The 22,199-nt window shown below is 39.5% G+C and overlaps 1 protein-coding gene and 1 pseudogene across 4 annotated transcripts in view; one reads left to right on the forward strand and one right to left on the reverse strand.

Moving 5' to 3' along the window:
- Positions 1-22,199, reverse strand: part of LOC100026548 (phospholipid-transporting ATPase ABCA3-like) — a 314,104-nt gene that overhangs the window by 99,414 nt on the left and 192,491 nt on the right. For all 4 annotated transcript variants that reach the window (XM_007498226.3, XM_007498223.3, XM_007498222.3 and 1 more), the window contains one exon: positions 14,257-14,476. In XM_007498226.3, the coding sequence (XP_007498288.2) occupies positions 14,257-14,476 (220 nt within the window). The remainder of the gene's footprint in view (positions 1-14,256; positions 14,477-22,199) is intronic.
- Positions 10,766-11,598, forward strand: LOC107649538 (PRELI domain containing protein 3B-like; annotated as a pseudogene).

Below are 22,199 nucleotides of genomic sequence, written 5' to 3' on the forward strand. Positions count from 1 at the left end.
ATAGGCAGTTTTCAGCAAAAGAACCCAAAAGTATTAATAAGCACATGAAAAAGTGCTCTAAATCTCATAATCAGAAAGATGAGAATCAAAACAACTCTAAGGGATCACCTCACACCTAGCAGATTGGCTGATATGATAGCAAAGTAAAGTAATGAATGTTGGAGGGGATGTAGCAAACTTGGGACATTAATTCATTGCTGGTGGAGTTGTGAATTGATCCAACCACTCTGGAGGGCAATTTGGAACTATGCCCAAAGGGCACTAAAAGACTGTCTGCCCTTTGATCCAGCTATAGCACTGCACCCTAATAACAAGGGCCTGTTATGAATTTATTCTTTTTTAATTCAGAAATTTTATATACATAGTTTTTTTTTTATATTTTGATTCTGATTTTGACTTTTTATTTCTCTTAAAAGCTTAATTTTTTGACTTCCGGTTAAGATGGCGGCTTAGAGAAAGCTGAAGTTCAGATCTCCGGAAAACCCTTCCCGACCGATCTCAAACTAGAAGCTCCTAAGGCGCCGAAATTCAAAACGATCAACAGCACAGACCCTGGGAACCCTCCTCCTGGACCTGGACCCGGTTCAAAAGGTACGGCTCCCCTTAAAAGCCAGAACCCGAGATCCCTCGGACCTCAGGGGTAGGAGCGCAGAGTCCAAGGCTCCCGGAAGCGGCAGCCGCGCCGGGCTCAGAGAGCAGGGTCTGAGGAACAACAACCCTCAGGGTCTTCTACCCAAGTCCCAGTCCGGGTGAAAGTTACTGCCTGGGGCTTCCGCTGCTGAGAGCCGGTCGGTCCGGGTGAAAGTTACTGCCTGGGGCCTCCGCTGCAAAGTGCTGGTCGGTCCGGGTGAAAGTTACTGCCTGGGGCCTCCGCTGCAGAGAGCTGGTCAAAACAACAGCAACCCTCAGGGCGGGCAAGACAGCCTCACGGGCTGGATCCTGCTATCCAAGTCTCAGTGAAAGTCTGTGCTCTCGGAGCTTGGGGAAGCGGCAGCCCATCCCCCCGCAGGCCGAAATCGAGCCAGGGGGAGAGTGTGGCCTCGTGCTCCGACCCTTCCATTCCAGTTCCAGTGAGGCATATTCAGTTTAACCCAGGGAACGCTCATAGAACCAACATCTGCCCAGGACTAAAGCCTCTGATCACCAGACAAAGACAAGAAAAGCCAATCCTCCACGTTCAGAGATGACAAACTCCACAGAAGCACAGAAGCCCCAAAATACCAAGAAAAATAAGAAGAAAGGGGCGACTCTGGACACATTCTATGGAGCCAAAATACAAAATACAGAGCAGATAGAAGAAGATATACAAGAAAATTCTCCAAAATCTCCCAAAGGAAATAGAAACTCTCCACAAACCCATGAAGAATTTGAATCAGAAAGGACCAAAAAGATGGAAGCCCTCTGGGAGGAAAAGTGGGAAATGATGCAAAAGAAATTCACGCATCTACAAAACCAGTTTGACCAAACTGTAAAAGAAAAACAGGCTTTAAAGCAAGAACTAATAAAGCAAAGCCAAAACACCAAGAAATTAGAAGAGAACATAAAATATCTCACCGACAAGGTGATAGATCTGGAAAACAGGGGGAGAAGAGAAAATTTAAGAATAATTGGACTCCCAGAAAAGCCAGAAATAAACACCAAACTGGACATGGTGATACAAGATATAATCAAAGAAAATTGCCCAGAGATTCTAGAACAAGGGGGCAATACATCCACTGACAGAGCTCACAGAACACCTTCTACACTAAACCCCCAAAAGACAACTCCCAGGAATGTAATTGCCAAATTCCAAAGCTATCAAACAAAAGAAAAAATCCTACAGGAAGCCAGAAAAAGACAATTTAGATATAAAGGAATGCCAATCAGGGTCACACAAGACCTTGCAAGTTCTACGATGAATGATCGTAAGGCATGGAACATGATCTTCAGAAAGGCAAGAGAGCTGGGTCTCCAACCAAGAATCAGCTACCCAGCAAAACTGACTATATACTTCCAAGGGAAAGTATGGGCATTCAACAAAATAGAAGACTTCCAACTTTTTGCAAAGAAAAGACCAGAGCTCTGTGGAAAGTTTGATACCGAAAATCAAAGAGCAAGGAATACCTGAAAAGGTAAATATTAAGGAAAGGGGAAAAATGTTATCTTCTTTTACTCAAACTCTCTTCTATAAGGACTACATTTATATCAACCTATGTATACTAATATGTGGGGAAAATGTAATGTATAAATAGGGGGTAAAGAAAGACCAAATAGAATAATGGTTCTCACACAAAGATTCACAGGGGAAGGGGAGGGGAAGAAAACTCCTATAAGAAGGAGAGGAAGAGGGGGGGGGTTTACTTAAACCTCAATCTCAGGGAAATCAACTCTGAGAGGGAAAAACATCCAGATCCATTGGGATCTTGAATTCTATCTTACCCAACAAGGGTAAGGAGAAGGGAAAACCAAGGGGGGGAGGGGGAGAGGGAGAACAAAAAGGGAGGGAAAGAGAGGGGGGAGGGGGAGGGAACAAAAGGGAGGGACTAAAAAGGGAAACATCAAGGGAGGGGACAAGGGGGACTGATTCAAAGTAAATCACTGGACTAAAAGGTAGAGCCGAAGAAGAAAAGGTTAGAATTAGGGAAGGCAATCAAAATGCCAGGGAGTCCACAAATGACAATCATAACTTTGAACGTGAATGGGATGAACTCACCCATAAAACGTAGACGAATAGCAGAATGGATTAGAATCCAAAACCCTACCATATGTTGTCTTCAAGAAACACACATGAGGCGGGTTGACACCCACAAGGTCAGAATTAAAGGATGGAGTAAGACCTTCTGGGCCTCAACTGATAGAAAGAAGGCAGGAGTGGTAATCATGATATCTGATAAAGCCAATGCAAAAATAGACCTGATCAAAAGGGATAGGGAAGGTAATTATATTTTGTTAAAAGGGACTCTAGACAATGAGGAAATATCATTAATCAACATGTATGCACCAAATAATATAGCACCCAAATTTCTAATGGAGAAACTAGGAGAATTGAAGGAAGAAATAGACAATAAAACCATACTAGTGGGAGACTTAAACCAACCATTATCAAATTTAGATAAATCAAATCAAAAAATAAATAAGAAAGAGGTAAAAGAAGTGAATGAAATCTTAGAAAAATTAGAATTAATAGACATATGGAGAAAAATAAATAGGGATAAAAAGGAATACACCTTCTTCTCAGCACCACATGGCACATTCACAAAAATTGACCATACATTAGGTCACAGAAACATAGCACACAAATGCAAAAAAGCAGAAATAATGAATGCAGCCTTCTCAGATCACAAGGCAATAAAAATAATGATTAGTAATGGTACATGGAAAACCAAATCTAAAACCAATTGGAAATTAAACAATATGATACTCCAAAACCGTTTAGCTAAAGAAGAAATCATAGAAACAATTAATAATTTCATCAAGGAAAATGACAATGGCGAAACATCCTTTCAAACCTTTTGGGATGCAGCCAAAGCGGTAATCAGAGGCAAATTCATATCCCTGAAAGCTCATATTAACAAACAAGGGAGAGCAGAGATCAATCAATTGGAAATGCAATTGAAAAAACTCGAAAGCGATCAAATTAAAAACCCCCAGCAGAAAACCAAATTAGAAATCCTAAAAATTAAGGGAGAAATTAATAAAATCGAAAGTGATAGAACTATTGATTTAATAAATAAGACAAGAAGCTGGTACTTTGAAAAAACAAACAAAATAGACAAAGTACTGGTCAATCTAATTAAAAAAAGGAAGGAAGAAAAGCAAATTCACAGCATTAAAGATGAAAAGGGGGACAGCACCTCCAATGAGGAGGAAATTAAGGCAATCATTAGAAATTACTTTGCCCAATTATATGGCAATAAATACACCAATTTAGGAGAAATGGATGAATATATACAAAAATACAAACTGCCTAGACTAACAGAAGAGGAAATAGAATTCTTAAATAATCCCATATCAGAAATTGAAATCCATCAAGCCATCAAAGAACTTCCTAAGAAAAAATCCCCAGGGCCTGATGGATTCACCTGTGAATTCTATCAAACATTCAGAGAACAGTTAACCCCAATACTATACAAACTATTTGACATAATAAGCAAAGAGGGAGTTCTACCAAACTCCTTTTACGACACAAACATGGTACTGATTCCAAAACCAGGCAGGCCAAAAACAGAGAAAGAAAACTATAGACCAATCTCCCTAATGAATATAGATGCAAAAATTTGAAATAGGATACTAGCAAAAAGACTCCAGCAAGTGATCAGAAGGATCATTCACCATGATCAAGTAGGATTCATACCAGGGATGCAGGGCTGGTTCAACATTAGGAAAACCATCCACATAATTGACCACATCAACAAGCAAACTAGCAAGAACCACATGATTATCTCAATAGATGCAGAAAAAGCCTTTGATAAAATACAACACCCATTCCTATTAAAAACACTAGAAAGCATAGGAATAGAAGGGTCATTCCTAAAAATAATAAACAGTATATATCTAAAACCATCAGCTAATATCATCTGCAATGGGGATAAACTAGATGCATTCCCAATAAGATCAGGAGTGAAACAAGGATGCCCATTATCACCTCTACTATTTGACATTGTACTAGAAACACTAGCAGTAGCAATTAGAGAAGATAAAGAAATTGAAGGCATCAGAATAGGCAAGGAGGAGACCAAGTTATCACTCTTTGCGGATGACATGATGGTCTACTTAAAGAATCCTAGAGATTCAACCAAAAAGCTAATTGAAATAATCAACAACTTTAGCAAAGTTGCAGGATACAAAATAAACCCACATAAATCATCAGCTTTTCTATATATCTCCAACACAGCTCAGCAGCAAGAACTAGAAAGAGAAATCCCATTCAAAATCACCTTAGACAAAATAAAATACCTAGGAATCTATCTCCCAAGACAAACACAGGAACTATATGAACACAACTACAAAACACTCGCCACACAACTAAAACTAGACTTGAACAATTGGAAAAACATTAACTGCTCATGGATAGGACGAGCCAATATAATAAAAATGACCATCCTACCCAAACTTATTTATCTATTTAGTGCCATACCCATTGAACTACCAAAATACTTCTTCACTGATTTAGAAAAAACCATAACAAAGTTCATTTGGAAGAACAAAAGATCAAGGATATCCAGGGAAATAATGAAAAAAAACACATATGATGGGGGCCTTGCAGTCCCAGACCTCAAACTATATTACAAAGCAGCAGTCATCAAAACAATTTGGTACTGGCTAAGAAACAGAAAGGAAGATCAGTGGAATAGACTGGGGGAAAACGACCTCAGCAAGACAGTATACGATAAACCCAAAGATCCCAGCTTTTGGGACAAAAATCCACTATTCGATAAAAACTGCTGGGAAAATTGGAAGACAGTGTGGGAGAGACTAGGAATAGATCAACACCTCACACCCTACACCAAGATAAATTCAAAATGGGTGAGTGACTTAAACATAAAGAAGGAAACCATAAGTAAATTGGGTAAACACAGAATAGTATACATGTCAGACCTTTGGGAGGGGAAAGGCTTTAAAACCAAGCAAGATATAGAAAGAATCACAAAATGTAAAATAAATAATTTTGACTACATCAAACTAAAAAGCTTTTGTACAAACAAAACCAATATAACTAAAATCAGAAGGGAAACAACAAATTGGGAAAAAATCTTCATAGAAACCTCTGACAAAGGTTTAATTACTCATATTTATAATGAGCTAAATCAATTGTACAAAAAATCAAGCCATTCTCCAATTGATAAATGGGCAAGGGAAATGGATAGGCAGTTCTCAGATAAAGAAATCAAAACTATTAACAAGCACATGAAGAAGTGTTCTACATCTCTTATAATCAGAGAGATGCAAATCAAAACAACTCTGAGGTATCACCTCACACCTAGCAGATTGGCTAACATAACAGCAAAGGAAAGTAATGAATGCTGGAGGGGATGTGGCAAAGTAGGGACATTAATTCATTGCTGGTGGAGTTGTGAACTGATCCAACCATTCTGGAGGGCAATTTGGAACTATGCCCAAAGGGCGACAAAAGAATATCTACCCTTTGACCCAGCCATAGCACTGCTGGGTCTGTACCCCAAAGAGATAATGGACACAAAGACTTGTACAAAAATATTCATAGCTGCGCTCTTTGTGGTGGCCCAAAACTGGAAAACGAGGGGATGCCCATCAATTGGGGAATGGCTGAACAAACTGTGGTATATGTTGGTGATGGAATACTATTGTGCTCAAAGGAATAATAAAGTGGAGAAGTTCCATGGAGACTGGAACAACCTCCAGGAAGTGATGCAGAGCGAGAGGAGCAGAACCAGGAGAACATTGTACACAGAGACTAATACACTGTGGTATAATCGAACGTAATGGACTTCTCCATTAGGGGCGGTGTAATGTCCCTGAACAACTTTCAGGGATCCAGGAGAAAAAAAACACCATTCATAAGCAAAGGATAAACTATGGGAGTGGAAACACCGAGAAAAAGCAACTGCCTGAATACAGAGGTTGAGGGGACATGACAGAGGATAGACTTTAAATGAACACTCTAATGCAAATACTATCAACAAAGCAATGGGTTCAAATCAAGAAAACATCTAATGCCCAGTGGACTTACGCGTCGGCTATGGGGGGTGGGGGGGAGGAAAAGAAAATGATCTATGTCTTTAACGAATAATGCTTGGAAATGATCAAATAAAATATATTAAAAAAAAAAAAGAAAGAAAAAAAAGCTTAATTTTTTCCTTTATTTTTCTTTTATGTTTTTGGTTTTTTCTTTTGATAACTGACCCATACACCCATAACTCAACCATGTTGAGTTGATCTGGGTGTTGGCGAAAACCCTCTTCAGGGGAATTGTATTTTATTTTTATTTAAAAAAAATACAAGATTTAAAATTTTGTTTGAGAAGAATTTCAGGAAGATTGCTAACTTTTCGAATCCAGAGAATGAACTCTTTGAAGAAAGATGCTTGCAGAAACCTACACTGCATCAAGAAGATCTAGAATGAACTTTTGGTTGCAATTGATTGAACAAAAGGGGATTGAACATTTATTGTAAATGTACAATTTAATGCCATAGGGAACTGTCCCCTAATTTGGCTTTGTCAACGTGCCTAGCAAAACATTGGTTTTGCTTTCTCTCTTTTCTAGTTCCCTTTTATCTCTAACTATTGTAATTTCCTCTTAGAAAGTGAAATACTTTATATATCTGTAGTTAGAAGTTTTTAGGGGTACAAGATGATTATGTAAAATGATCTATGTGGAGACTAGTCTCCCAATGATCATCAGAGGGATTGTTAAAATTGGATTTGTCTCCCCTTGATTGTAACAATGAAGGTACTTAGCTCTTTCTTGATTGTGAAGATTAAATTGTAATCCCCTGTCTATTTTTAGATTTAAAACCCCAAAGTGTAAAGCACAGTACTTAATGTTGACTATGGAGATCTACCCATTTTGAATTTTAACCACAAAAAGGTGTGAACATCCATTTCATACATTGAGTGAGAGGTCTGTGACCCATGTGTGAAAGAGTGGGCAATCCTGGAGTGTCCCTCTCCCTCCCCACCCCCCCCTCTGCTGGCACTAGAGAAAAAGTGCCAGACTGAAGAGTATATGAAATTGATCACCTCAACGGGGGAGGGGCCCCAGGAGTGAATTTCCTGAGGAGAGAAGACTCTGGTGAGGAGAGCTGTGAAGGCCTCTCCATCTTGAGACGTCAAAGAGAGAAGGTGGAAAAAGACTTTCTCCTTTGGGTTACCCATTTTTCTTGCTGTTGACTGGAAATCTTTTTCCCCAACACTTCTCAATTGAAGGGACTTTCTGAAGAGAAACCTGAGCAGACTTTACCTCAACTCCTGTTGCCCAGGGGTGAATCAACCTGACTTTCTCGGGGGGACTCAGGTTGCCAAGGCATGAGTTCCCCCCAAACTCGAGGAGGGAGGGGAAAGGATTTAGATAGAGACAGGGACCCCCTTTTCCCACTTTCTTTTTCCCATTCTTCCCTGCCCATTATGTCTTTTGTATTACCTGATTGAGTTCATATTAAAAGTTATCTGTTCCCCAAGCTGAGTGTGAGTGAATGGATCAAAGGGAGACCTTTGGGTCTTGAGTAGTGGAGGGGGAACAAAAGGCACAAGAGTGAACTGGGGAGAGCAGCTTTAGCTAAGGAGGGAAGGCAGAAGGGGGAAAATCTTCAAAACCCCTCTCCTCTCTCTGAGCCAACCCATTACAGCTGCTGTCTCCCCTGAACCCCGCTTTGTGGGAAGGGGGGTGTCTCCTCTCTTTCATCTCTCTCTATATCAAAGCCCAAGCCTCCCTCCCGGGGGTACAATCCCTTCCTTTTCTTTAATTTTTTTTAAAACGCTCTCTCAACTCCCATAAATTCCATTTGACTTTAGTAATTCAATTAAATATTCAGATTCAACCATAAATTTAACACCTACTAAAATCTAATAAGAGATGTCTGTAAATTAGACACTGATTATAGTTCCTGGAAGAAAAGTAAAGAGAAGCAATTGTGGCCATTCCTGGGAGAAAGACAGTAGTATTCTCTCAAAGGAAAAAAAAAAGATGTAGAGAGGAAGGACAGTGCAAGCTGTCAACATATGCCTCTGTATGGTTTGTACATGGTCTGGTGAAACTTGTCTGGAGTTTTAAAATAAAAGAAAGAGGTTAGAAAATCCAAAGATTAAGAAGCAGCTATGGGCTACTATAGGCACTGTCATCAGTGAATTCCATTATTCAATGAAATTATTAAACCATTAATTTCCTTAACTAAAGACTGTTCCCGAACACCTGAGATAATAGATACTCTCAAAAAGTCTCTTCTCTCAGCACCTGCTTTAGGTCTCTGAGACAATGATAAGCTTTTTTTTCCCCCTTTTTCCATGGGAAGAAAAGTGTGGCATCTGGGTTACTGACCCAGTATCATGAATGATCCCTATACCATACTGCCTATTATTCCTGCCAGCTAGATGCTATTGCCCTTGGGCTGTAGCATCTACTGCTCTTCTGGTGGGCAAGACCTATGATCTGGTTTTAGGCTCTCAGATTACTATAATATGTCCTCATGAAGTAGAAGTCCTTTTGCTGAGACCCAGGTTTTCTTTGGCCAGAGACTTGCTAGATATGAGTTAATCTTGTTAGGCAAAGAAAATATTACTATTAGAAGATGTTCAATCTGTGAATTTTAGATTTACTCCACCCTGCTTAGTCTAAGAAACAGGAATGTCTACACCCCTACTTATGGATTAAGTGTTGAGAAGGATGGCCTATGACAGACATGTGGTAGCAAATTACAAATCAGAAACAACTGACAGACCCCCTGGGCTGTCTTAAGTCAAGCTTAGGCTACCATTGGTACATGTGAGACACAGGAAGTGATGTAAAAAACAGTCTATATATTTTGTGTCACTTCCTCTCTCCAGGGTCTTTTCGCGAAGAGGTGGCTCTTTTTTTGGCAGCGGAGGCACCTTGGTGTACCTGCAGTTTTTGTCCGGGTTTGGTGGTGAGCATCCTTGATGAAGTAACTAGGAGAAGCTGAGTAGCATGGTTCAGGTGAGGCATCTTCCCTGAGCTCTCTTGGATTTTAGGCTGATTCCTTTTTTTTTTCCTTAACTTTTCCTAAAATGCTATCCTCCTAGGAGGCCCCTCATCTCAGAAGAGGCCTTGTGGCCTGAAGCTGAGCTATATTAAATCTTGGAGGAGGCCTCCTGGCTGAGTTCTCTGAACTTCTTTGGCTTAGGTTAGGCCAGAGAAATCTTATACCTCTTTCCCTCTCTCTTCCTCTTAATTCCTTCCCTCTATATTAATTAAACCACCATAAATTTCCTAAACTTACTTGAGTATTTTTATTTGGGATTGAATTAAATCCCTGGTGACCAACTAAATTTATATTCAGTGAAAAACCCCTAAGTTTACCCCTTACAAATCCTTAATCCTATCTCATTCCTACCAGAACTTCCTTTGTCAGATAAAGTACTTCCTTTACTTGACTTTAACTTTGTTGTTGAAATGGCTGAGAGATCCCAACAAAACTTCACTGATGGCGCTTTTCCTCATCCATATCTAAATCTCTACACTGATGGCTCTTCCTTTAAGGGATGGTATCTGTTGCACTGGTGCTGCAGTGGTTTCTGATTAAGAACTTCTCTGGTCTACTTCCCTACCTTCTTGCTTCAGGTCCCAAGCAGCAACCTCTGTATGGTTTGGACATGCTCTGGTGGACCAATCACCATCCTCACTCAAGCCTTTCAGATGTCTAAAGGTAAAGCAGTAAATAGCTATACCAGTAATGGCAAATCTATAGCATGCATATCAGAAAGGGCATGCAAAGTCCTTTCTGTGGGCACAGATGCAGTTACCCACCCACCCCTCTGCCCAGCAGCCCAGTGGGTGCACTTCTGCCCTCTCTTATTTGGGATGGCTTCCTACTACAACATGGCTTCCTTACAACCTCTGGAAATATAATAATCAATGGTGACTTTATCTGTGATCTCTTTGAGGCTATTAAACTTCCTAGTTCTCTCTTAGCTATTCATTACTCAAGTACATATTGAAGTCACTGATCCAGTGCCTCTTGGTAAAGGAAGAGCTGGTACAGCAGTCAAGACTGCTGCCATCAATAGCTCTGTTTTTCTATTCTCCCTCACACCTCTTTTGATGAAGAAGACACATTCCACCTTCCTCTTAAGAATGAAGAAGGGTTGCCGGCAAGTGGAAGAGGGGTTGTGTTCCCTCTTTTACCCTACTATCCCCTAGCACCACCCAGACATCGTGCTGGTCGCTGGCACCATGAAAATTTGGACATCGGAGCACATTTTTGACCACCCTTGGGAAACAGTTACAACAGCTGCTATGCAGAAATATCCAAATCCTATGAATCCAAGTGTCATTGGAGTTGATGTATTAGCCAGATATATAGATCCCACGGGAAAATTGGATAGCCATAGACTTCTTAGCACAGAGTGGGGAATGCCTTCTATTGTAAAATCGCTTATCGGTGCAGCAAGAACTAAAACGTATGTACAAGAACATTCTGTAGTTGATCCTGTAGAGAAAACAATGGAGCTTAAATCCACTAATATTTCATTTACAAATTTGGTTTCAGTAGATGAGAGACATATATAAACCACATCCTCAAGAACCAGGAAAAACCATTTTGACTCAAGAAGCCATTATCACTGTGAAAGGAGTAAGCCTTAGTAGTTATCTAGAAGGACTGATGGAAAGTACAATATCATCTAATGCTAATAAAGGCCGTGAAGCAATTGAGTGGGTAATTAACAAATTAAATGCTGAGATTGAAGAGTTGACAGTCTCAGCAAGAGGAAGCATGAGGATACCAATGGCAGTGGCAGCATTTGTAGAGAAATGATAATGGCTATTTATATGAAACATTAATAGGTCCACCAGGGTCTCTCCAAGCTGGTAACATATTTATTCATATTTGTTATTTAAGAGGCATATCTGTATTTTAGATAGATATTCAATTAGCTTGGAGGAAGGCTGCAACTTTTGAGGAAAAGGTGCAGGGCTTCCAAAAACATGCGATCAACTGGAATTAACATAACCCCAAAATATCATGCAATATCAAGTTTCCAATTTTCTTGAAGATTTAAGGATATTTCAAATGGATACTTTGACCAGAAACTAGCATGTTGAGTATCTCCACAAGCTTGAATTTTACAGCATTTAATTCATGAGACTATCTGATTTGGACCAGCTCCAAAAAGAAGCAGAGGTACTTTTTAAGCACAATTGCCCAAGCAATTTTCATGTTCTAATAATTTCCTTTGGAAAGAAGGAGAATATATTACTCGAAGTCCAAATGCAGGCCTTTTATCAGTACAAAAAGTAACTAGCTTTAAAAAACTATGACATTCTGAACTGGTATTTAAGTGATATTTTTGTAATGGAACATTATATTTAAAATGATATGACTCCCAATGTAAACTTGATTGCATTATTTAACAAATTATTGATTTGCCAAAATTTTGTGATTTAATAGTCATGATCAATCTTAATTTTTGCACTTGAGGAAATGTATGTGATTTAGAATACTGAATTCTGGACATGTGATGTTCACTTTGATATTTGAAAAGGAACAAAAATGAAAAAGTTATTACCTGAATTTAGGAGCATCATAAAATTTAAGCTACAACAGCTATTTGCATCTTTTAAGCATTTCATATAATGTTTAATTACCTTGTGCAAAAATGACTGAATCATGTATCAATAATTGGTACAGCATGATATGTCAAACCATTTAGCTGCAAAATAGCTAATGGCATCTTTTTATTGTAGTAATTGACCATAAGCAAGTGTTTTTTACATGCAGATCCATGGGTCATTTGATTTAATTTCTATTCTGATTTAAAATATAAATCCTAGGTCTTTTAGATTTCTTTATAATCCTATGGTGCCACTGCCAAAAGAAGGAACTTAATCACAGCTAAACCACTTAGGGAAGACTGCACTGAACCTTTTATTTGTGGGAAGTCCTTCCTTTTGGCACAAGACGGCCAACTGGAATACAGAAAAACGCTTCCAGAAAATGCTATATTTTGTTTAATATTTCAAAGCAGATAATTACTAACTGCTAAACAGTATTTTCTGATCCTTTTAATTCTGTAATACTAGTTGCATATGGAGTATTCTAAAAGACAGTTAGAGCTTGCCTTTAACTGTGCTTAACCTAAATTGGAACTTCTGTAAAGATTTCCTACACTCTAAAGGTTTCCAATAGAAAAACTAGTGTGTATATACATAAGCCACAGAAACATAAGTTTACCAAACTATTTAAAAATGAATATTTTTTCTATTTAAAATATTGTTTAGCTCGAGACTTTGTTAGTACATTTGTAAAAGCAACTCAGATCCACTAAGGTTTATGATTATTTTTTGTAACAGGGGATTGTTTTTACAACTGAAATGGCACTTCGGCTAAACAAAATATAGTAAATGTTAATACTTGATAAAAGTTGGCTGTGTATAGTTTCTGTACATTGGACTTGTTCAGAAAAAAGTGTAATGAATGCTCTAATGATAAAATATTTCTAAACAAGTTTTTCTATGGCTAAAAAAAAAGAATGAAGAAGGTGATTCCCTGATTTGCAATGAGAAAGAGATAGAGTCCCAGAAGACAGTTTAATACAAAGCAGGTATCTAGAGTTGGGATCACAGAAACTGTTTACACATCACTGCTGGGTGGCAATCTTTCCATTTCCACTTGTCTCAGAGCCCTACAAAAACAGATAAAAGAGCTCCATGACCACAGACTTGCTACTCAACCAGGACCACTAGACTTCTCATTGTACAATTTACAACCGGGTGAAAGTAAAATGTGAAGAGACCACAAAAGTAGGAAGTGGACAAGTTATAAAGAACTTTAAAAGCCAAAAGAAATTTTTATATTTGGTCCTAGAGGCAATAGTGAGTCATTAGGATTCGATTTTGTGTGAATTAAATATCTAGGGAACCACTAGATCCAAGAGATCTCACCTAAAAGGGTCACAAAGTCATTAAATTGTCAGTGGGCAGGTCAAATTCCTGACTGGCAATAGTCAAGGGATGTGACGAGTAGGGGCTGAAGTGAAACCCTGGCCAATTAGACAATCTTAGGGGAAGGGTTTAGAATGAGCTTAAAAAGCCATTGTGTGAACCATTTTTGGTCTTGGGAGAGGAGCTCTCTTGCAGATGAGGTCAGCACTTATCTATGTAAGGCATCTCTGGCAAGTGATACAGCAGGTACAATGGAGTGGGAATTGGGGAACCTGGTTTCTTCGGCTCTTGCCCCGTCCTGAACTCAAACCCACTCCATGGCTGGCCTTAATTTGTCTGGTCTGACTATATAGGTGGCTGGACCCCCAGACCCTGGCTTATGAAATGAACCAGAGCCCATGCAGAACCTAGAACCTGATGAAGCAAGAGAGAGGCAGGGAAGCCAAATAGCAAAATGAAACATACAATCTGGTTTTCCTAACCCAATACAGTTTGGTTAATCTGAATTTGACCTTTTTGATTAGGCACTAACATGAGCTTTCACAGATTTGTGGGACCTTGTCCTATGGAGATAACGGTTTCTATTCTATCCCTAACCCCAAGTCTGATTCTTTTTACTTTTTGAATTACTACCTCCTAAGGAAGGGCAAAGTTTAGGGAAAGTAGGTTTTGATAATCTTACCTTTGGCTTTTATCATATATAGAAGGGACATGCTGATCATTACAGAAAATACATTGAAAAGGAAAAGGTACATTTCTGCAGATGACCCTTGTGAGAAGAAGCAGCTCATCAAGTAAATTAAGGGTATGACAGACCATCCATGTAATGCAAATATCAGGAAGCCAAATGAAAAGTGCAACACTTCCGAAAAAATTTCCAAAACAAAGGCTTTGAACAATGCCTAAAACACAGAGACAAAGTAAAAATGTTGAGCTAAAGGAAAGAACAGGATATGACAAACAAAAAATTAACTCAGAATACCAATGAAAGAAACTGCCAGTTCTACCTTTGAGAAAAGAGTAATCAATATATCTACTCATTGTGAAATCATATTAAAAACTTTCTTTATAAGTTCCCAATAAATATCTTCCTCTAAAGTCCTTTATAGATTCTTGGGAAACATTCCTTGGGAAAATAGATAACATTATTTTTCTTAGGGAAAAGGTGAAGAAAGGTTTTTATGGTGAGATTCTTTTTTGTTCCTTCATTCTTCATTCATTCTTTCTAACTTTGGATTTTGTGTAAGCTCTAGGTTCTGAGAATTTCAGTTATGGGGGATGGCCAGTGAAAATGCCTAGACTTGGGAGATGGAGTATTTGTGAGAAGAACAGCAGCACACAGCAAAGGAAGCCAGTGGCACTAGGTGATAAAGTATGTGGAAGAGAGTAAGATGTAAGAAGATGACAAAGGTAAGAGGAGAGGAAGGAACTTTAGGTTATAAAGTGTGATGGCCAAGCCTCAGAGATCATCTAACCAAGTTCCTTCATTATATAAAGATGAGAAACCCATGACCCAGAGATATTTGTTCAATATTACAAAAGAATTAAGTACCAGAAATAACATTCAAATCAAAGTTTACTTTTTTTTTTTTAAACCCTTACCTTCCATCTTGGAATCAGTACTGTGTATTGGTTCCAAGGCAGAAGAGTGGTAAGGGCTAGGCAATGGGGGTTAAGTGACTTTCCCAGGGTCACACAGCTAGGAAGTGTCTGAGGCCAGATTTGAACCCAGGACCTCCCATCTCTAGGCCTGGCTCTCAATCCACTGAGCTACCCAGCTGCCCCCCAAAACAAAGTTTTCGTTTTTTTTTTTTTAACATTATTTTATTTGGTCATTTCCAAACATTATTCATTGGAAATAAAGATCATTTTCTTTTCCTCACCCCCCCCCACTTCTCCCCCAGCCAGCGCACAATTCCACTGGGTATCACATGTGTCCTTGATTCGAACCCATTTCCATGTTGTTGGTATTTGCATTAGAGTGTTCATTTAGAGTCTCTACTCAGACATGTCCCCTTAACCCCTGTAGTCAAGCAGTCAAGTGGTTGCTTTTCATCGGTGTTTTTACTCCCACAGTTTATCCTCTGCTTGTGGATGGTGTTTTTTAGATCCCTGCATATTGTTCAGGGACATTGCATTGTCCCCAATGGAGAAGTCCATTACATTTGATTGTACCACAGTGTTTCAGACTCTGTGTACAATGTTTTCCTGGTTCTGCTCCTTTCTCTCTGCATCACTTCCTGGAGGTTGTTCCAGTCTCCATGGAATTCCTCCACTTTATTATTACTTTTGATGATTCTCTTGAGTTCTGTGTTTGGACATCAAATTTTCTGTTCAGGTCTGGTCTTTTCTTTACGAATTCTTCAAATTCTTCTATTTTATTGAATGACCATATTTTCCCCTGTAAGAATATAGTCAGTTTTGCTGGGTAGTTGATTCTTGGTTGTAGACCTAGTTCCCTTGCTTTCCGGAATATCGTATTCCATGCCTTTCTTTTTTTCAGTGTGGATGCAACCAGATCCTGAGTTATCCTCACTGTGGTTTCTTGGTATCTGAATGACTTCTTCTTGGCAACTTGTAATATCTTTTCTTTGGTCTGATAGTTCTTGAATTTGGCTATAACATTCCTGGGTGTTGTCAGTTGGAGATTAAGTACAGGAGATGATCTGTGGATTCTTTCAATCTCCACTTTTCCCTCTTGTTCTAGGATATCGGGGCAGTTTTCTTTAACAATTTCCTGTAATATAATGTCCAGGCTTTTTCTTTTGTCATGGTCTTCTGGTAGACCAATGATTCTTAAATTGTCTCTCCTTGAACGATTTTCTAAATCCTCTGTTTTGTGAATGAGATGCTTCATATTTTCCTGAAATTTTTCACTCTTTTGGTTTTGTTTTATAGTGTCCTGCTGCCTTGTGAGGTCACTTGATTCTAGTTGTTGTATTCTGGTTCGTAAAGACTGGATTTCATCCTCAGCTTTTTGGTCATCCTTTTCCTTTTGGTCTGATTTTCTTTGGAGGTCATCTTTCATCCTCTTTACCTCATCTTTAATCTCCTTTTCTCATCTTTCATCTTCTTCACCTCATCTATCATCTGCTTTGCCTCATCTTTCATCTCCTTTGCCTCATTTTCCAGCTGGTTGATTTTGGCTTTCAAGACACTATTTTCTTGTTTTAGTTCAAGTGCCTCTGTTTCCAGATGACTTATCTTTGTTTTTAAGTTCTTTTCCCAATTGTTTTCAGCCTCTCTTAATTGTGTTTTGAATTTTGAGTTCTTCCAAAGACTGTATCCAATTTGTTGGGATTTCTGATTTCTCCTTTGCTGATCCCTCCTCCTCTGTTTCATTCGCTCTTTGCTCATTACCTGTGTAGAAGCTGTCTATTGTAATTTCTTTCTTCTTTTCCTGTTGTTTGCTTGAGTTTACCCCTTCTTTGCTCCCCATATTTGTCTGTGCTCTTGCTCCTCTCCTTTTTTTTTTGGTTTTGGGGCTGTCAGTCTCTCCTCTTGGAGCTTTGTCAGATCTTTTGGTACAGTCTCTAGGGGAGGAATGTTAGCTTCCCTGTCCTCTGGAGGCTTTTGATTGGATTAAGTTCAACTGGGTTGGGCTGAATGTGCTCTGAGGCCGAAGATTCCTGGAAGGCTGGGCCGCCCAGGCTCTCTCCAGTTCTCTCCAGCTGCTTCTCTGCTGTCCACAAGGTTCCCCAGTGCCTTTGCCTGCCCAGAGGTTCCTGTCCTTGCCAGAGGCCCTGTACTCTAAGGGGGGTAGGGTACCTGGCCTCCCTGAGCTCTGAGGAATCCTAATGGGATTATGTTCAACTGGATTTGTCTAGATGTGCCCAAAGCAACAGTGAGACTGGAGCTAGATGGAAGGACCCAGCCATGCCCCGGTCTCTCCCTGGCTTCCTCCCCGCTGTCAACGCTGGACGCCCCGAGCCCGGCGCCCTGCTGCTCACAAGGTAGACCCTCCAAACCAGCACCTTTGCCTGCCCAGAAGTTCCCACTGCCGCTGGGGGCTCAGCCCTCTGGGTTAGGGGAAGGGGTCCTGGGACCTTCCCTCTGCCTTCCCCTTAAACCTGAGTGCTCTTGGATTCCAGCTTTTGGGGGGGGCGTACCTTTTGATTTGAGTCCAGAAGGAGGGTTCCTTGCCTCTGTCCTGTTGTTAAGTTTGAATTTCAGTTTCCAGGAGCATTCAGTTTGTGATCGGTAAGGAAGGGTTTTCAGAGGTCTGAACTTTTGCTGCTTCTAAGCCGCCATCTTGACTCCACCCCCAAAAACAAAGTTTTCTAACTCCAAAGCCAGTGCTTTTTCCATTATACTACTCTAGCACCTGTGAGTTAAGTTCCATTCTTAGGTCTACCACCAATTAGCCTTTGGGAGACAGTGTACCATTAAATGTGAAGAGCAATGAAGCTATCCAATGGGCATGTTGCCTGAGTAAGATCTAGTACAAAGCAAGCTAGATGGATGAATAGGAAATAATAAAGGAGAGAAAACACTGGAATTAGGAGGCATTGGGGAAGGTCCTAGAGAAGGTGGAATTGTATTTGGCATGTAAAGAAATCCATGAAGATCAGTAGATGGGGGAACAAGGGAGAGCCTTCTAGCCTTGGAAGACAGCAAGAGGAAATACCTAGAGCTGACAGATAGAGTGCCTTGCTCATGACTAGCCCGGAGGCCAGTGTCACTAAATCAAAACGCATGTTCTGAGGAGTAAGATGTAAGAAAATTGGAAAAGGTTGGAGGGAGACAACTTATCAGGGGCTTTGAATTACAAACAGCATTTTGTATTTGCTCCTGGGGGCAATAAGGAGCCATTGGAGTTTACTGAGAAGGGAAGCACCATGATCAAAACTGCATTTTTGGAAAAATTACTTTAGTAGCTGAATGGAGGATGGATTGTAGTGAGGAGAGACTTCAGGAAGGCAGACTAGCGCATTATTAAGGGATGAGGTGACAAGGGCCTGCACTAGAAGGATGGTGCTTTCAGGAGAGATGGAGGCAGATTTGAGAGATGTTGCAAAGGTGAAATCCTTAGACTTTGACAACAACTTGATATGTGGGGGGAGAGGGAATCCAGCGTGGCTCCTAGGGTGGAAGCTGGGAACTGGGAGGATGGTGTGATCTTGACATTTCTAGGAAAGGAGGAGGTAGGAGGACTTAGAAGGAAAGACAATGGAGTTCTATTACATATAAAACCTGAATCAGTGGCTCAGGCACAGAAGTGGCCACCCTCTTTTCAGATGCTGCCTCTATCTTGAACTTTTCCCAATTCTCTCTAGTCCCACATAGAAACTCAGAGGTAGGGATGTCTATGGGGAAAGTACATAAGTTACAGACCACTGCAGTGGCAATATCTGGCTCATCCTGGACAGTCTGTGTTTACTTTGTGGCATCCACCCTTCAGCATAAGCCTAACCATAGAGGCCTCAAAAGGAAGATGGCAAGCAGACAAATGGCAGCAAAGTGACCACAAAGTATCATTTAGAAACTAAGTACCCTGATCCAATTCTGATGTTCCTAGATATTAGGATAGCCTTCAAAAGACATATCCTTTGATTGTCTGAAATGACAAGAGTCTTCAGAAAGCGCCCCCATATACACACACGCACACGAGGGAGGCCTTTCTACCAGGCAAGCCATTATAAGAAGTCCCCAGAAGGCTCTAGCTTCTTTAAGAAAGCCTTCCAATAAACTTAGAGATTAATCAATTAATTAATCAATAAACTAATAAGTACTTTACTTACTTCTTACTAAGGGTATGGCATGAAACTAAGCTCTGAAGTTACAAAGAAAATATCCCTCTCAAAGGGCTTATATTCCATCAGAGAGACAATAGGCACATATAAGATAATATGATGATAGTTACATTGTATTTTTTTTTTAGGCAATGGGGGTCAAGTGACTTGCCCAGGGTCACACAGCCAGGAAGTGTCTGAGGTTAGATTTGAAGCCAGGACCTCCTGTCTCTAGGCCTGGCTCTCAATCCCCTGAGCCACCCAGCTGCCCCAATTACATTGTATTTTAAAGTTTACACTTCTCTTATAATAGGTTGGTCATCTTATTCTCAAAACAATCCTATGAAGTAGGTGTTCAGATCACTCCCATTTTAGAGATGAGGAAACAGGACAATCAGAAGATCATAGATCCATATGGAATCTGAGAGGCTACTGAACCCAATCCCCTCATTTTACATGTGAGAAAATGCGATTAAGAAAGGTTTAATTTGCCCAGGGTCATATAGCTAATGTTTGAGGCAGGACTCCATCTCAAAGATCTCTGTCTCTAAGTCTAGGACTTTAGATACCATGTATATAAGATAAATAAAAGGAAGTTAACTACGGGGAAGTTAGATATTGGGGCAGGAATATGTTGATAAATGTTTAACAATCAGCTCTCTGGGGGAGAAAAAAAGACACAAATTTAATCTTCATTTAAACATTTTCTTGATCACTTTCTTAATTCTAGATAATCATCAAAACAAAAAATCTGGACTATTTGAATAGCTATTGTCAATTTCTTATATGATATATAGTATTTTTAGAGAAGGAAAAAAATGTTAGCATAATTGGTTAATAAACTGAAAAAGTTCAAAAACATGTGTAGTGCTTAAGATGTGTAGACCTTTTACTTCAAAAGGGTAGGTTAGTAGTATCTTCTCTATCTCTATTTTTGATGTATTTTTTCCCTAAAAAATTTCAAACTCTTCTAAATTATTGAATATCCATCTTTTTTTCTGAATGGTTAACTGAGATTTATGGGATAGGTCACTTTGGCTACATCCTGAGCTCCATTGCTCTTCAGAATACATTATTCCATTCTCTCTTCTTTTATCTAGTGGGTGCTCAAGTCTTGCATCATTGCTGAGAGTCACTTTCCTTTGTATTTGAAGTTTTTCTCCTAATGGCTTGCAGAACTTGTTTCTGAACTGAGTTGTTCAATTGAACCACTATATATCTTGGAGTTTGCAGGTGTGGACTTTCTTTTGTTTTCTATGTTTAGAAGTTTTAGGTAGTTCTCTTCTATTAGTTCCTTCATCATGTTGTTAAGGTTTTTTTTGTCTTGGAGTGGTTTTTTGGTAGACCTTATGATCTTTATATTTTCTCTGTGCACCCTGTCTTTGACTTTAGTATATTTTGCTTGCATGGTAAGCACATATTCTTTTAATGTTATTGTGGTATTTATATACCTAAACTATTGTTTCTTTAGTGAGGCTTGCCATTGTAGAGTCAAGCTTTTCTATTCTGATCATTATTTTTGTTGTGCAGGTCATAAATCCTACACTCAAAAGTCTCATTTCTTTTTTAAACTACTCAGGGACACGTCATTGTGTTTCCATGTTCTCTTCAAATTCTGTAAGGTTCTCTGACTCATCACATATTGGATTGCTTTTCATTATTTTCCAGTAAACAAGATCTGGAGGCCATAGTTCTTTCTATTGTTTCTTCCCCCCCCCCCCATTGATTTGTCTGTTTTGTTCAGGGTCTTTAGTTTTCTTCCTTGTAAATTTTTTTTAGTCCTCTCAATGCCCCCACTTACACTTATTATTTTCCTTATCACTTCCTTCCTGAATCCCTCCCCTCTGTGATTTCCTTGGGGAATGAATCTCAAATTTCTCAGTTTCTTCCTATTATACTTCATGGTGCACCAGCCTAGTTCTCTGCCCCAAGTGATTTTTGGGTGGCCAGAAGTGGATTCTTAGCTCTTTCCTTTAGATTTCATATAGTGCTACATACATAGTTCCCCACATACATCATATCCTGTCCTGGTGACCTGCCCTCCTCCCTTTCTGTGTTCCACATTATCTGATCGGATACAAACTCTGGTGCTTCTGGGATGCAGCCTCTAGAAAACTTGCTCCTGAAATAACTGAGTTGTCTGGCAAGACCTGAGCAAATTTCTACTGCCTAAAGATGAACTCTCAACAACCCTGGAAAGGAGAGAATACTACACAAAACTGGGTTTTTATATAAGCCTCTATCATGTCCTTATTCTGCTACTATATCCTCACTTCCAATAATGTAGGAGATGGGAGAGGGGACTGAGTGATCTCAGAGTTGGTCAGTGAGCAATTTTAATTTGTGGAATATTTTTTTAAACTTCTTTATGGGTGTCCACACTGTGGATACAGTCAAAGTTACTTTATTTTTAGTAATATAGTTTCTGTTTTGGAAAAGTTTGAGAGGTTGTGGGGATCAGAAACAAAAAATCTCAGGAGTGTTATAGGCAAATCAAAGCTGTTATTGATTAGCTAAAGCTGTTATAGATAAGCTAAAGCTGTCAGGGGTTAAACTAATTTGTAGGTGGTAGATGGAGGGCTGGAAGCAGTTGGATCCAACCCTTATTTATTGTGTTCTATAGGAATAGGTAGGGAGAGGAAATAGGAGGTAGAAACTAGGAGTTAGGAATAGGATAGGAAATCTCTTAACCTTACACTAAAATCTCTAAATAAAACCCCTCAGTAGGCCTCCTTAAACTATTCTCACTAAACTAAGATTTAATTCTATCTTACTAGCCTATGCTAAACGATGAACCTTAAATTTATAATGAACTCCTTAAGTTAATTCTTATATTAACTGTTAGTTGAAAGCAGCTTGTCACACACAGAAACAGACAATTATGCAGCTCCCT

This window comes from Monodelphis domestica, chromosome 7, assembly GCF_027887165.1.
Source record: "Monodelphis domestica isolate mMonDom1 chromosome 7, mMonDom1.pri, whole genome shotgun sequence".
NCBI lineage: Eukaryota > Metazoa > Chordata > Mammalia > Didelphimorphia > Didelphidae > Monodelphis > Monodelphis domestica.